Source organism: Megalobrama amblycephala, linkage group LG2 (assembly GCF_018812025.1).
Source record: "Megalobrama amblycephala isolate DHTTF-2021 linkage group LG2, ASM1881202v1, whole genome shotgun sequence".
Lineage (NCBI taxonomy): Eukaryota > Metazoa > Chordata > Actinopteri > Cypriniformes > Xenocyprididae > Megalobrama > Megalobrama amblycephala.
This window is the reverse complement of record NC_063045.1, coordinates 50,075,664-50,089,619: the sequence shown is the minus strand read 5'-3', so window position 1 is coordinate 50,089,619 and position 13,956 is coordinate 50,075,664. Positions and strand designations below refer to the sequence as shown.

Sequence of the window (13,956 nt, the reverse complement as noted above, 5' to 3'; positions counted from 1 at the left end):
GAAGATATTTCAAAGAATGCTGGTAACCAAACAGTTGATTGGCGACATTGACTTCCATAGTATTTTTAAGTCAATGGGCCCATCAACCTTTTGGTTACCCATATTCTTAAAAAATATCTTCTTCTTAAGGAAATTCATACAGGTTTGGTACTTGAGGGTGAGTAAATAATGACAAAATTTTCATTTTCGGGTCAACTATCCCTATAACCCCAATCTTGGTAAGCAAGCTAGTTTAAGTCAGTGTTTATAACAGTTTACCTGAGCACATCCTATTTAATGGCCAAGTGCTAATGGTCTACATTCATGTACAGATAATTTACTCACCCTAGTGTCGTTCCTAACCTGTATGAATTTCTTTTTTCTGTGGAACAAAGAAGACATTTTGAAGAATAGTTGTTTTGGACCCCATTGACATGCATTGCATGGGCAAAAACAGTTGAAATTATATTTCAAAATATTTTCTTTTATGTTCCGCAGAAGAAAGTAACTCAAACAGGTTTGGAATGACATGAGTGTGCGTAAAACATTGAGAAAATCTTCATTTTTGGGTAAACTATCCCCCTGTTTATTTTGTACTTTTTGTTATGACTGTTACATCAAATAGCACCACAGTTTGTTTCCATCTAGAAAACAAACCTGAACCACCAAGCTGATATTGAAAGTAATCGTAGAGTAATAAGCATAAATAGAGTTTTTTTTAACACACCTTATTTAATTGCACTTGTAAATGAACTGATCAACAGAGCAGAGAACTGTTTTATACATGTATTTAATTTGAAATGTCAATCGATCCGGATCTGTTGGTGCAGTGTAACTTAAAGTTAATACCTCAGCCCCTTGCTTCTTTATTGCAGGGTTTAAGATCAGTTACATGAAGAACATAAGCAGAGGTATCTAATAGACCAGCCTAACACATATTTCTAGTTCAGTGAGAATATTAGAGGCTATATAGGATAGAATGTGAGGAGTCTATTCATCAGAACGGCACAAAGGATCTTGGGACACCAGTGATTCCAAGTGCATTACTCTCTACAATAATTAGTTTTGAGTGCTGAGAGAGAGACCATAGGGAACAAATTTAATTAAGTCGAACAGCAACCTAGATCACTATGCTATGTGATTGAGGTGGATGCGAAGACTATTTAAGATATTTTTAGTTTGAATTAATTGTATTTGTTTTTTACTCATTAGTATTCATTTGTCTCTGTGATACCCACTGAACAGTAATGAGTCTTAGCAGTTAGTTTCACATACTCTAATATTCAGTGTTAGTTTTTTTTTTTTTTTTTTATTATTAAAGATATTTGAATGGAATTTATGTCCAAGATAATTTAATTAAATGTAACAACCCATGTTATTATCCCCCAAACACACATTTATTGTATTACTTTGTAGGTTTTTCTTTCCTAGTTTTTAACAATAAAGTAAATTCAGATGTGCTTCTGAATATTTAGTTTGCAGATTTTGCTATAATAATTACAAAACAGACAGGGATCACAATCCATTACTCAGTTCTATTGTATTTAACGCTGTCATGTTGAAGAAAGCAAGCTTTTAAAGGGCTTCACAATGATCGTAATCATCATGACGCCAGCTAAACAAAGAGCCGTTATCCATATCAGACCTTTGAAGACTTCCAGGTTTATTATCTGTGACAACAGTGGAAAATATTAATGGGATTTTGGCATAATGAATGAATGGCCCAATTTAATACGAAGAATTCAAGGTACAGAAGAGCAGGAATGAGACATCATGTCCTATCTGGATATGAAAAGCAAACAACCCATCAGAGGATAATTCCCCCTGTCTGAGCCAGTAGAGTTGTAAAGGCAAAGCAGTCGATACACTGTCAGCAAACAACATATATTTCGACATATTCTATCAATTACCATGGTGATCATTCAGGGACCATAATATATATAAAAGTATAATGATATTTCCGTATGAAACCACCACAGTACCATATTACCGCCAATGTGCTTTATGTAAGGCTATTATAGTATTTGTGTCAATGCTGGTTTCCTTAGTGATACACAAGGATATCCTTCTTAAGTAAAAATCCACCTTTGTTCCTGATATAAATATCCTCATCTGCCATAAAGAAGGGTTGAGTGTCAGCATAGAATATAAGGATTAGCTTTTTTGATTTGTAAGTGACCTAAGAGCACAAACCCCAAATCATACAAGCCCAGCCTTTGACACAAGGAAGTGCCATTCTGAATTGAAAATGCCGTGTGAGTGTCAGTTGAATGGAAAATAAATGATATATATTTCTAATAAATATTATTATTAAATATAAAATTGTATATGTATAAAAATAATATTTTACATACTTCAGTCTTCAGTGTCACAAGATCATTCAGAAATCATTCTAATATGCTGATGTGGTGCTCAAGAAACATTTTGTATTATTTTCAATGTTGAAAACAGTTATTCTGTTGGAAACCATGATACAGTTTTCTCAGAATTCTTTGGTAAAAAGAAAGTACAAAACAACAGCATTTATTGGAAATAGAATCTTTTGTAACATTACAAATGTATTTACTGTCACTTTTGATCAATTTACTGCACTCTTGCTGAATAAAAGCATTAACAAAAAATTTTTACTCGCACCAAACTTTTGTAGCAGTAGTGTTTTATATTTATTGAAAAAAAGAAAATGAAAGGCCTATTGTGCTATTTTATAAAGGAGGCTACAAATTTGCCGAATGTTTCCACTATTCCAAAACAAAGGCCCTGTAGATTTGTGGCAGTAAATGAGGATTATGATCTAAAGATATTCATGTTATTTAACCTATGATCTGACCCTAGCAGTGAAAGTTGCCAAATCTCTCTGTAGCATCATATTTACTAGTAGATGCCAATAAAAAAATCTGTTTTGAAGGAAGAAATCACACTGCTGGCATCTGACACGGGCAGGGGTCATGCTTAAGCTTTGTTAAACCTGTCTGTGATTCTCCACAGATTCTCCTGAGATTTATCTGGATCTATGGCTCATCGCACAGAGAAAGAAAAGAAAAACGCTGAAACAAAGTGCTTAGTTTGCAGCTTAAAGCAGAGCCCTCTCATTACAGAGTAATCCACTGACCTTTTCACACCACTTAACAGTGTTTACACGCAGTGGTTGCCTTTCAATCACACATGCTCTTCTTTTGGACCTGTTGATATATGTGATAACAGATTTAGTATACTCAGAAAAGGTGTTTAAGGAATAAGCCATTGGTTGTGATTAGATCTCTGGGTTCTAATTGTACATTTTCTGTCAAGTCATACTTGAAGTAAAGCAGGATACTGTTGGTAGAATAAGAATAGTTGGTGTATAAGTGTTAAGTGACTAAATAAGCACTAACTGGGAACATCTGGTACAAAATACATTATTTTTATATTGTCAAGCTATCAACCAAACAAAGTGACTCAAGACTAAATTGAAACATTATTGTGAATGGATGATAGTCAAAACAAAGCCCATGAGTGCACTGTGATGTGCTTAATTAATGTTTTCCTCACCCTTGCAATTATGTTGTCTGATTTCTGATCTATTTAATTGGTTATCCAATAATGCCCAGTAGGATTAATTTATGAAACACGGGCAGAATGAATTTGTGTAAACAGTTTGCCAATTCATTCTTATGTAAGTTGTTTTGTCAATGTATACCTGTATAAAAATACCTTACAAAAAGAACAAATATGCATATTTTATGTTATAAAGACAGACAGACAACTTAATAAATGATAAAAAAACAAAATTATTTATTTATCGGTCATTATGATGAGCCCTGAATTTAGCTCTTCTATGGTGTCAGGTTATGTTAATACAATATTCAATATATTTCAACCGATATGTCAAGAATACAGTTTCTTTTAGCATTTCGCAGAAATCAGGCAACAGTGCCTAAAACAGTCAAATGTTTTTTCAGGGAACACCTCATCCAAAGAAAACAATGTTACCATGGAAACGGACAATCCACTAATAACAGAAGTAAACAAACAACAACAACATAAAAAAAACTCAGCTGTCAACCCCTGGCTGTTTTTTTTTTTTTGCCTTATCAAAACAGTCACATGCTTTGACTCCCATTGCTAAATCATGTGTGTTTGCATTATCATCCTTATTTATTGTGTTTCTAGGATTACCTTTGGATCAATATAGAGATCTCTGACATTTCGTACAGTGTTAACTAGGGTGAAAAGAGCCATCACCTTATTGTCTCCACTCCCTGGGGGCACGACACTTACTCCATGAGTTCATGTATTAGGATGCCAAGGGTATCCATGTTTAAGCAAGTAAACAAAGAAACCAGGCCATTGTCAACTGCATGTCTTTGAAGGCCCACGTTGTGTAGAGTTTCAGCAAGTGCCCTCAGGCGGTCGACTATGGGACTTTATTCACAATAGGGCTGGTCCTGAACAGTGGACACACCAAACTTCTCTGACCTTATTTCATTCCCATAAAGGAAAGTGCTCTATAAAAGCACTCTTAGTTCACAAGAAGATCTCAGAGGCAGAGGATACCCAAACCAACCGCAAACATGGTACAAGGTGCGTACGTGTCCTAGGACGTGTAACTGAGGAATATGCGCTGAGCTCCTGGATGTACCAATGGTGATTAACTGTTTTGAATTTGGTGTTATTTTCTTCCATGAACAGGTTCAAATTCGGCAAACAGCAGGAAATATATTCTCCTCAACGCTTTCCTCTTCCTCCTAGCAACAAAATTCGACAAAAGCATTCAGTTAACGTTGACCGATTGTGGATTAGATTACAGACGTCCAGGTATACTTATGATTTATAGTTTTGATGAATCACGGAAGATGTTTTAAAGCTTGAAATTCTGATTAACAAAAATTGTTTATTTGATTTAAATGTTTTTTTTGTTTTGTTTTTTTTTTTGCCTCAAGTAAGACTTTATACCAGTTTTTGTACAACTAATCCGGTCATTCTTGTCACGATAGAGTACACAGACATCTCGGTGGAGTGTGGAACGGAATACATCGGTCTGGCCATCAAATTCTGTCCTGTTCTATACACCGGCTACAATGAATCAGAGTTAATCCTCAACAACGTCTTCAATAACCCAGATTGCAAGGGGACCCTCGACGTTACCACCTCACCTCCAGTGGCCCGATTTAAGTTCCCGCTTAACTCAACCAATGCCTGTGGCAGCAGTTTTGTTGTGAGTAATACACTGAAAAAAAAAAAAAAAATGTGTGTAGAAACAATTTTCACTCAGAAATTGCCAGTAAATTTCAGAGAGAATCACAAAGAGTTGGCAAGTAAAACATTTATTTAAACATGAAATTTTGAAGTAGAAAAACTGAAATAGTATTTTCTTGTAAAACATACTCCAATTATCTTTTATGGTGTAGTCAAGTTTTCAGAGACTGCAAAATGTCACCAATTCATAAATAATAATATTTTTTTAAAATATTGCGTTTTATTTCAACAGTCCACTTTAGACACTAAACACTGTAAGTAACTTTGCAACTACTCTCATTGGAGTATTGGTAGATTGTTGTAGACTGTTAGGTTAGGGTTAGGTGTTAGTGTAATAAGTTGACATGTAGTTGCAAAGTTACTTATATTCAGTACAATGTCTGTTTGGGGAGCATCAAAATAAAGTGTTAGCAGATATTAAGCATACAGTCTACTAATACTCTAATGAGAGTTAGTTGACATTTAGTCGCAAAGCTACTTATAGTTAGTCGAATGTCTAAAGTGGACCATCGAAATAAATTGATACCAAAATATCTTATTATACAAAGTCAAATCTAAAGGGTCAATCTGTTTTTTCACAGCATTAGATACAACTAATTTCTAACTTTTCTCCACAGACGATCAAAAGTGCAGGGACAGGCGTATTCTCAGACTTCTCCAACATCGAGACCGTCAACGTCAGTGGAGCTGTACGATCGAAGGACATCACAACAGGCACCGTGACTTATAACGCCGAGCTGAAGTACTACTACTCATGCTCCTATCCTCTGGAGTACCTGATCAACAACACTCGGGTGGATGTGTAAGCACTCACTTTCTCTCACGCTATAGCAAACCAGGTGTAAGATCCGTTTACCTGGGATGAAAGAACAAAACTCCTTGGGGAATAAGTGTCTTGGTGTAATATCACTTTAACAACACACTAAATCCAATTGGTCCATCCTTGTTGCTGCCCTCAAGGGACAAGGAAACAATATCAGATTCACAATAGAGAGACACAATGACACATATACACATGTCTAGTCTGTGAGTTGTCAACATTGAGTAATTGTGTGCTGTTTCAAGGAAACTTTAACCTTGTTCTATCTTCTCAAAGGTCGGCCTCCTCGATTGCAGTAAAAGACAACAATGGCAGTTTCATCAGCACTCTGAGACTTAGACTCTTCAGAGTAAGTCAGTCTTTAAAATGGACCTTCATGCATCCATCAGCTAGAATCAAATATTTATTTATCTCAATTTTTTTGGTTTCATTTCTCAGGACATAAACTACACCCAGCCTCTTGTCATGCATCCCATCGGTATTGAGCTGAGGACAAATGTGTTTGTGCAAGTGGAGGCCACCAACTTGACCTCCCAGTATGACATGTTTCATTGAGTATCATCATGGCAGTAAATCGAGCAGTTTTGCGTTGAAGTTGACCATTATTATGTACTTCACAGGTACTTTTTGCTGCTGGACAGATGCTATGCCTCCATTTCCAGCACACCCACCACCAACAACTACTTCAACCTCTTTGTGCCGTAAGTTTAATCATAGTAGTATTCTTCATTTTTAATATAATTAATAATAATTTATATCTTTTTAAATATTTAAAATATTACTTTTTTATTTTATAACCCAAACTACAATCATAATGTGGTATCCTTAGCTTATAGATAAGGCATTATGAATTCGCAGTGCACTAAAGGTGAAAGTACTGACTGACCCATCAAATGAATCCAATACAAAGTGTAAACCAAACTACAATCATAATGTAGTATCATTCAGTTTTGTTGTATATTAACAAAATGTATTGTGGCAGTACCATGGTACAGTGATGGTGTCAAATACCTTAGTACTTAGTACTGATCTATCCTATGGTACTGGACTATCATGGTGTGTACATGGTACAGTCAGAGAACATGTCCAAAACAACATAATACCATTGCACCATGTACAAAAGCCATGTTTGTAATATGTCTGAAAGTGTTTAGAGGGCCTGAGACATAATGATTTGTTTGATGATTTGTTTGATCAGATGTGAAATGGATCGGCTCACTAAAATGCTGGTGAACGGGGAGATGCAGCTTGCTCGGTTCTCGTTTCCTGCCTTCCGCTTTACAGAGCAGCAGAACCAGACAGTGTCAACATACTTTCTGCATTGCATCACAAGACTGTGTGAAATATCAAGCTGCAGCACATTTAGGGTAAACACATACAACATAAACTACCCATTCACATCAATTGTTCTTAAATTAGCCGGTTAGAATTTATTTAATATCAAAGACTAACCAGAAGAGAAAGACCCTTTGGCTTGGGCTGGATCATATTGTTAGCATCAGTTGCGCCACATTAACATTTATGTTCCTGTCAATGTCACTATATAGTAGTTTTGCCAAGCTTTGCTATTTTTGTGGGGGCATTTGAAGACCTTTTGTCCCCACAAAAATAGCGACACGCACATACAGTTCACCTACCCAGACGCGAATATTGGCTGAGACACTTTTTGGACTCACCATGACCTATGGCTCTTTCTACAGCAATGTGGCAAAATAAAAAGGAGAGACGTTGCGCCCATCACTCCTTCTCCAAATGGAGTCACAGACAGCACCACCATCACATCACCCGCCATCGTCATACGTGCAGATAACGGTACATTCCTTCTCCTTTTTAAAAACAAAATTAATTATTAATCTCCAACACTACTGAGTTTAAGTTACCTACATTGCTTTCTAGATCTGAGAAACTGACTCTATTCTGTTTATTTCATTTCAGTGGTGGCAACAAAAGAGGAAGGTGAGCATTAACTGCCTGATATATAAAACATGTAATATTTGTACAGTGTTGGGGAGTCATTCGTTGAACGTAGCTTGGTTAACTAAATAAGCAATTAACCAAGCAAACATAGGCAACGGTCAAGTGCACTCTTGTAAAATGTTCATATGTAGTGTCTGAAGGTTTGATTTGTTTTAGTCAATCAGTTTGTTCAATACATTGTGAATGTGTGAGGCAACTCTTTTTATAGATTAATGTACAGTAACCACTGCTGTCTATCACTGTTTTAGACATTATATTCTATTTTTTTTAATTAGCTGTTTTCATTTCATGCTGACCCTAATCAAGATCATTCATTCAAAACCCTTAATATTTTTCAGCCAAAAAATACTATTTTGAATAAAATAACTTACTATAATAATAATACTATTAGATTATATATTTTGAACATAAATAATAATAATTTTAATTAAATTTTAAAATACATTGCTCCCTTAGAAATAGCTTTAAATTAGTGTTTAAATCAATTAATCACAATTTCATATTATATAAACACAAACTTTTATGTAATATCAACGTTGACAACAGTTGTGCTGCTTAATACTGACGTGGAAACTGGATTCTTTGATGAATAGAAATTTCAAAACAACACCATTAATTTAAAAAGGAAAACTTTCTCTTGTATAAATTCCCTTAATGTCACTTTTGGTCAATTTATTGCATCCTTGCTGAACAAAAGTAGTGATTTCTTTTAAAAAATAAATAAATCACTGACCCCAAACTTTTGAACAAGTGTAGTAATCTACTTTTTGCTTGTAGCTAAGTGAATCTAACCTTGTATGTCTTTGCATCTCAGATGTGTCAATCAGCACAAAAAAACCCGTGGACTCCTCTGTGGGTCTCGGCGTGGCTGTGGGTATCCTGGCATTCGCCTGCATCATGGTCGTGGGAATGGGAGCACTTTTCTACAAAAGCCACTGGCACAACGCACCAACAAAAATGCCCCGGTGAGCAGAGATGCCCTGCTGCTGCTCCAAGAGAGGATCTCCCACCACTGGAGAGCTGAGCAGGGCTCAGTATAGAACTTTTCGGACAACAACTTCATCTTTCCTATAGTGTTTCTTGGTGAATAATCATAGCATAACTTGGTTTAGAAGAGCAACAGTGCACTACATCAGCTCTACACATGAAACTTGTGTTTAAGTGTAGCTTAGACTTGGGGATACATGTTAAAAGCACATCCAAAACAGAGATTTAATCCTTAGCTTATAGATAAGGCAATATGAATTCTCTGTGATTTTGTGTTTTTTGAATTGAAGTGCATTAAAATTGAAAGTATTGACTGACCCATCAAATGAATCCAATCCCAGTGAGCACATGCTGTGGTACCTGTAAAACACAAAAAGGAAGTATGAATGTATGTGGAGGGTTTGGAAGTGAGAGAGCTCTTTAAGACACTCCCTAATAACTTCCAAAATATTTTACTGTATGTGTTATTTATTAAAGACTTCTGCTTAACCCTCATGAAATGTTGACACCCCCAAATCTAAAATATACTCATGTACAGCCCAAAACATCCCTGCATTCACAATGAAACTTGTAACTTTTAAATCATCACTTTTGAGCACACACTATAGCAGAGTATTACAGATTCCTTCTGCTTGTCCAACTTCATAAATAAAGAAATGGGAATGAAAGCAATTTTGAAGGAGAGTGCGGCAATGCGTTGATTTTTAGATCTGAAGTTATGTTCTTGGCTCTGCACTTTGTATCATTATAATTCCTATGGCAGGCTGAGCTCTTAAAGTAGATGTATATTTGTGATTCCTCCATTAATGCATGCTTCAAATGAATAAAGACTGCTGGTACAAGAACAAATCACTGTCTCCTTGAGTGGATTCTTACTTACTAACATACAATCATGATATCTGCAATGGAAATGGAATTAGATTGCCTAATAAATATCATTTGGGCCTTGTATTGTACTGTGTTTGAATTAAAACTATTAAGCACACTTAAAAGCATGCCAGAGGTCAACTATCAATTGGATGTAAGGTCGGAAAGGTGGAAAATACATATTTAAAAGTCATCTATGAGCTTTTTGACCTTATATACTGAAAATAGGAACCTAACTAAAGTGGGTCATGCAAATTCATTCAGCAAAAGGGTTTTTTTGGGTGTCACTCCTGCAATGTTAGTATGGAAATGTGAAATGCAACCTGATCACAGTCTAATATCATTTTACTGTGACCTGTCAAATGAATTAATGCCTGACCTTTACATTGTCAGGTGCCTTTATTGCAGCTATGATTAACCTCAATTCATTGTTCTCATTGTTTAAGGAGTCTTAAGGGTCACATTTTCATGCGTCTGACACCTGAAACTGCTCTCAAAGCCATGAAGGAGAAAACGTGACACTGTACTTATATAAATAACCCACATAACCACAAATATCACCAAATTACACAAAACAATCAATCAACTGTGATCTCTCATGCAAATAATATACAGTGTTCTTTCACTCCGTTCGTTTTATGTGTTTTGTTTTGAGGTTGTGATTGGGACAGACATATTGTTGAGTCCTCAGTGTAAAAGATGCCTAAAGGGGAAAGGACAGATTCTCAGACAGATCCACCGAGTGCCAACACAGAAGTAGGGCACATGATGATTCATACTGTCAGATGATGAACTAGGCCATCATTTTGTGGCTTGCTTTAAGTCTCTTTTTTTCTCTTTGTTTTGGAAGCATCGCTCAATATTATAACACCCTATATACTGACTCACCCGCAAAGGGTACAGTGGTTTTTCAAAGGAATGTAGCATCAAAATATAATAGATATTTTATTTTTAGGATTTATTAATCCAGTTATTATCTGCAGTGTCCTACATAGCACACCGCAGCTGCAGTTGCCAGAGAAATACAGTGATAATGTTTCAGACAGCTCATATCTGCATATTTCAGTAACAGATATAATGTTAAAGCTGCAGTCCATAACATTTTTTGGTTAAAAATGATCCAAAATCCATTTTTGAGCAAGTACATAACCAGCCAGTGTTCAAAATTATCTCCTTACCTTAGCCCCATTCACAACAGTAAGCTTGTAATAATGTTTTATGTTTTAACGCTAATACAACCTAAATACACAGTTGCGCAATGCAGATGTTGTTAACATTAACAATTTGAGAATAAAGTATAACAATAATAATAATTTGCACGGCTTGATGTGATCCGAGCTAAGCGATCGTTATATTTAATTACCATTGGCAGCGCGATTTATTGGAATGCCTTTTTTCTCAGTTGGTCAGAACAAAAGTGGTAGACATGTTACTTTCTTGCTCAGATGACATTTTCTGGTGAAAATTCTTATTTTGGTCATACTTCCAAGATGCAGAATCTGTGATTCCGAAGTACAGTATCCACACTGATGTGGTGACTGACAGCAAACATTAGATTCATCCGCGCTGAGGAGCCACGCCGATGCACAACCCACGTAAAGATGATAATTCCGCAAATAACTGCAATAGAGAATGAGAATTACGTCACGATGTTTTCACTCCGCGTTGCATTTCGGGAAGGCGCCGCCATATTAGCAGGATACGCTATCCGTTGCTATGGTAACTTCTTCAGTGAACCAGAGATAAAGCGCAACAGAGAGAGAGAGCAGATTAATTTAATAAATAAATTTTGCGATACATACATAGTGATGTCAAGCAGTTTCTCTAAATAATGCTGCTTGCTAATAACTTAAACTTAAAAAATTGCTTTTAATTGCTTAAAGGGTCTGAACTCTTGCACTGTGCCGCACTGACACCATAAAGCAGTGGTTCTCAAACTTTTTTCCCAGTGGGCCGCACAATGGTCCAAGTGCACGTCTCACGGTCCGCATATAATTTACAAATGACGTCACCAATGCAAACTAATCAGATTTAATGTTATGGTATTAGCAGATAATACTATTATTATACCAAGATGTTGCACACAATAAATAACAAATAAAAACTAACTTACTGACATTAGCTGAAACAAATGATTTTGACATGCGTTTATCAAAGTAGGAAATCCAGATTTTTAATCCCTTACACAATTACTGCTGTTGAAATACGAAATGGAGGCGGATCCGGATTGAATTCCCTCCGGGTCCGGATCCGGACCGGAGTCCGGACTTTGAGAAGTGCTGCCATAAAGCATACTACGGACAGAAACCCAGATGAGCCCAGAATATGAATGCAACACATTTAATTACACGTGTTTTCCTCCCATAAAGAAAAAGACAGTGCCAATAAAATAACAAACTTAGTAAACACTATACTAATAAAGCACAGAAAAATTGGGTTGTGCCGAATTTGTTTTTTAATATCATTATAAGGCTAAATTAAGCGACGTTTCTCAACAGTTTTCTATGTGACGAAAACGCTCGTGAATTTAAACACGTTGCGTTCACATTATGGGCTCAACTTTACTTTATTAGTATGATGTTTACTGAGTTTGGTCTGATCTATCACTGTCTTTCTTAGTACATTAAGTAATAAGTATATTATATCGGTTTTCTATGGGAGGAAAAGGTGTTATTTAGTCTCTCCCGATAGAGCCACTTTCCTTTCACTTCGTCATTATCCATTTCATTCAAAGAAACTGCGGCGTATTGCAAAATTGCAAACAAATATCACGCTATTTCTCTCGGTCTGACCGTCTCACTGTCAAAGTAACCATGGCAACGGATAGCGTATCCTTCTAATATGGCGACGCCTTCCCGAAATGCAACACGAGTCAAAGTGCAGTGACGCAACATTCTCATTCTCTATTGCAGGTTTCAAACAGAGATGGTACAAAGAGGCAAAACTTACAGACTGCAGCTTTAATATCCCAACCAATCTAAACTAAACATGGACAAGAACAGTAGCTAATAAATATGTAGAGACAGAGCACAGTGAGCACATCAGGATAATAAATATGACAGTAACATACAAAATTAGAAAAAACATTATCTACTTTTTAAACTGGATATGACTTCTGTGAATGTTTCCACTGCACATATGTATTTTATATTTTAACAATATTTTATATATTAACAATTAAATGTAATATACATTTTAATCATAAATTATATGGTAACTCAAAATTTTGTTTAAAAATTTTCACACAGTATCACAGTATTTTCTTCACTAAGATCAAAACTATTTTAATTGTATATGGCAAGGCCGTATCCATGTTTGGCGGACCAATTTTTTATAAAGTATAAAGAAACAGAACAGTGAAGGAAATTCTAGGTCAAATTCTAGTTGGGAAATAATCATTTTTGAATTATTTGCAAATAATATTTGCATTAAAATATGCACACATGTAGGCTACTTTTATTTGTATGCCTAATATGTCGAAAAGTGTCTCACACTTAGGGTACGTTTACACGACAATGATATGGTTAAAACCATAGACTGTAAGGTTAAAACGGATACGTTTTTCCTTTGAGTTTTCAGACGACACCATTGTCAAAACAATCCCCATTCATATGAATCCGTGAAAATGACTAAAAACACTGTATTCTGCTTGCAGGCCATTAGATGGCGATGGAACACAACAAACTGAACATGTAATGTGCATGTGCATGACGTCATCGTTTTCACAGATTTACACGGAGACCGTTTTCAAAAACGTGCACTTTGAAACCCGTTTTCAAAAGTTTGCGTTTTCAGGCAACCAAAACGCCGTTGTCGTGTAAATGAACGGCCAAAACGCATAAAAAGTTTTCCGTTTTTAGTTGAAAACGGTGTCATGTACCGTTAAACGGCCTCTTAGGAATTACATGAATCACGAAAATGCATATTTTCAATTCAAAACTGCCATATTTGAGAAAAAAGTCGAGTAATTTGCATCACTGGATGTTACTGTCGGTCTTTTAACATTTGTATCATCACATGTATCAAATGTTTTGCTATTTACATCTTACCTCACTCTTTCAAAACTGACGCTCTGCTTCTGTGAACGGTAA

At 35.9% G+C, this 13,956-nt stretch overlaps 1 protein-coding gene and 2 long non-coding RNA genes across 3 annotated transcripts in view; 1 reads left to right on the top strand and 2 right to left on the bottom strand.

Annotated features, from left to right (window-relative positions):
- The window catches only part of LOC125261788, a 15,743-nt gene extending 6,816 nt beyond the window's left edge, over positions 1–8,927 (bottom strand). Inside the window, exon 1 of the long non-coding RNA XR_007183433.1 lies at positions 8,804–8,927. This is a non-coding gene — a long non-coding RNA (uncharacterized LOC125261788). The remainder of the gene's footprint in view (positions 1–8,803) is intronic.
- Positions 462–9,847, top strand: si:ch211-103f14.3 (zona pellucida-like domain-containing protein 1). The gene is made up of 11 exons (XM_048180296.1): positions 462–4,539; positions 4,648–4,773; positions 4,953–5,173; positions 5,832–6,016; positions 6,311–6,383; positions 6,473–6,570; positions 6,655–6,735; positions 7,233–7,401; positions 7,735–7,846; positions 7,970–7,990; positions 8,826–9,847. Exons 1-11 carry the CDS (start codon positions 4,530–4,532, stop codon positions 8,978–8,980), a joined length of 1,251 nt encoding a protein of 416 aa, XP_048036253.1. The 5' UTR covers positions 462–4,529; the 3' UTR covers positions 8,981–9,847.
- On the bottom strand, positions 9,281–13,956 carry LOC125261780. The gene is made up of 2 exons (XR_007183432.1): positions 13,915–13,956; positions 9,281–9,358 (listed from the first exon to the last, which is right to left on the bottom strand). It is a non-coding gene; the product is annotated as an uncharacterized LOC125261780 (long non-coding RNA).

Bases quoted from the DNA above. Each gene is read 5' to 3' on its own strand.
- si:ch211-103f14.3 (XM_048180296.1), top strand. The intron at 6,384-6,472 runs GTAAGTCAGTCT...TTCATTTCTCAG, and splicing joins TGAGACTTAGACTCTTCAGA to GACATAAACTACACCCAGCC. The intron at 7,402-7,734 runs GTAAACACATAC...CTCTTTCTACAG, and splicing joins CAAGCTGCAGCACATTTAGG to CAATGTGGCAAAATAAAAAG.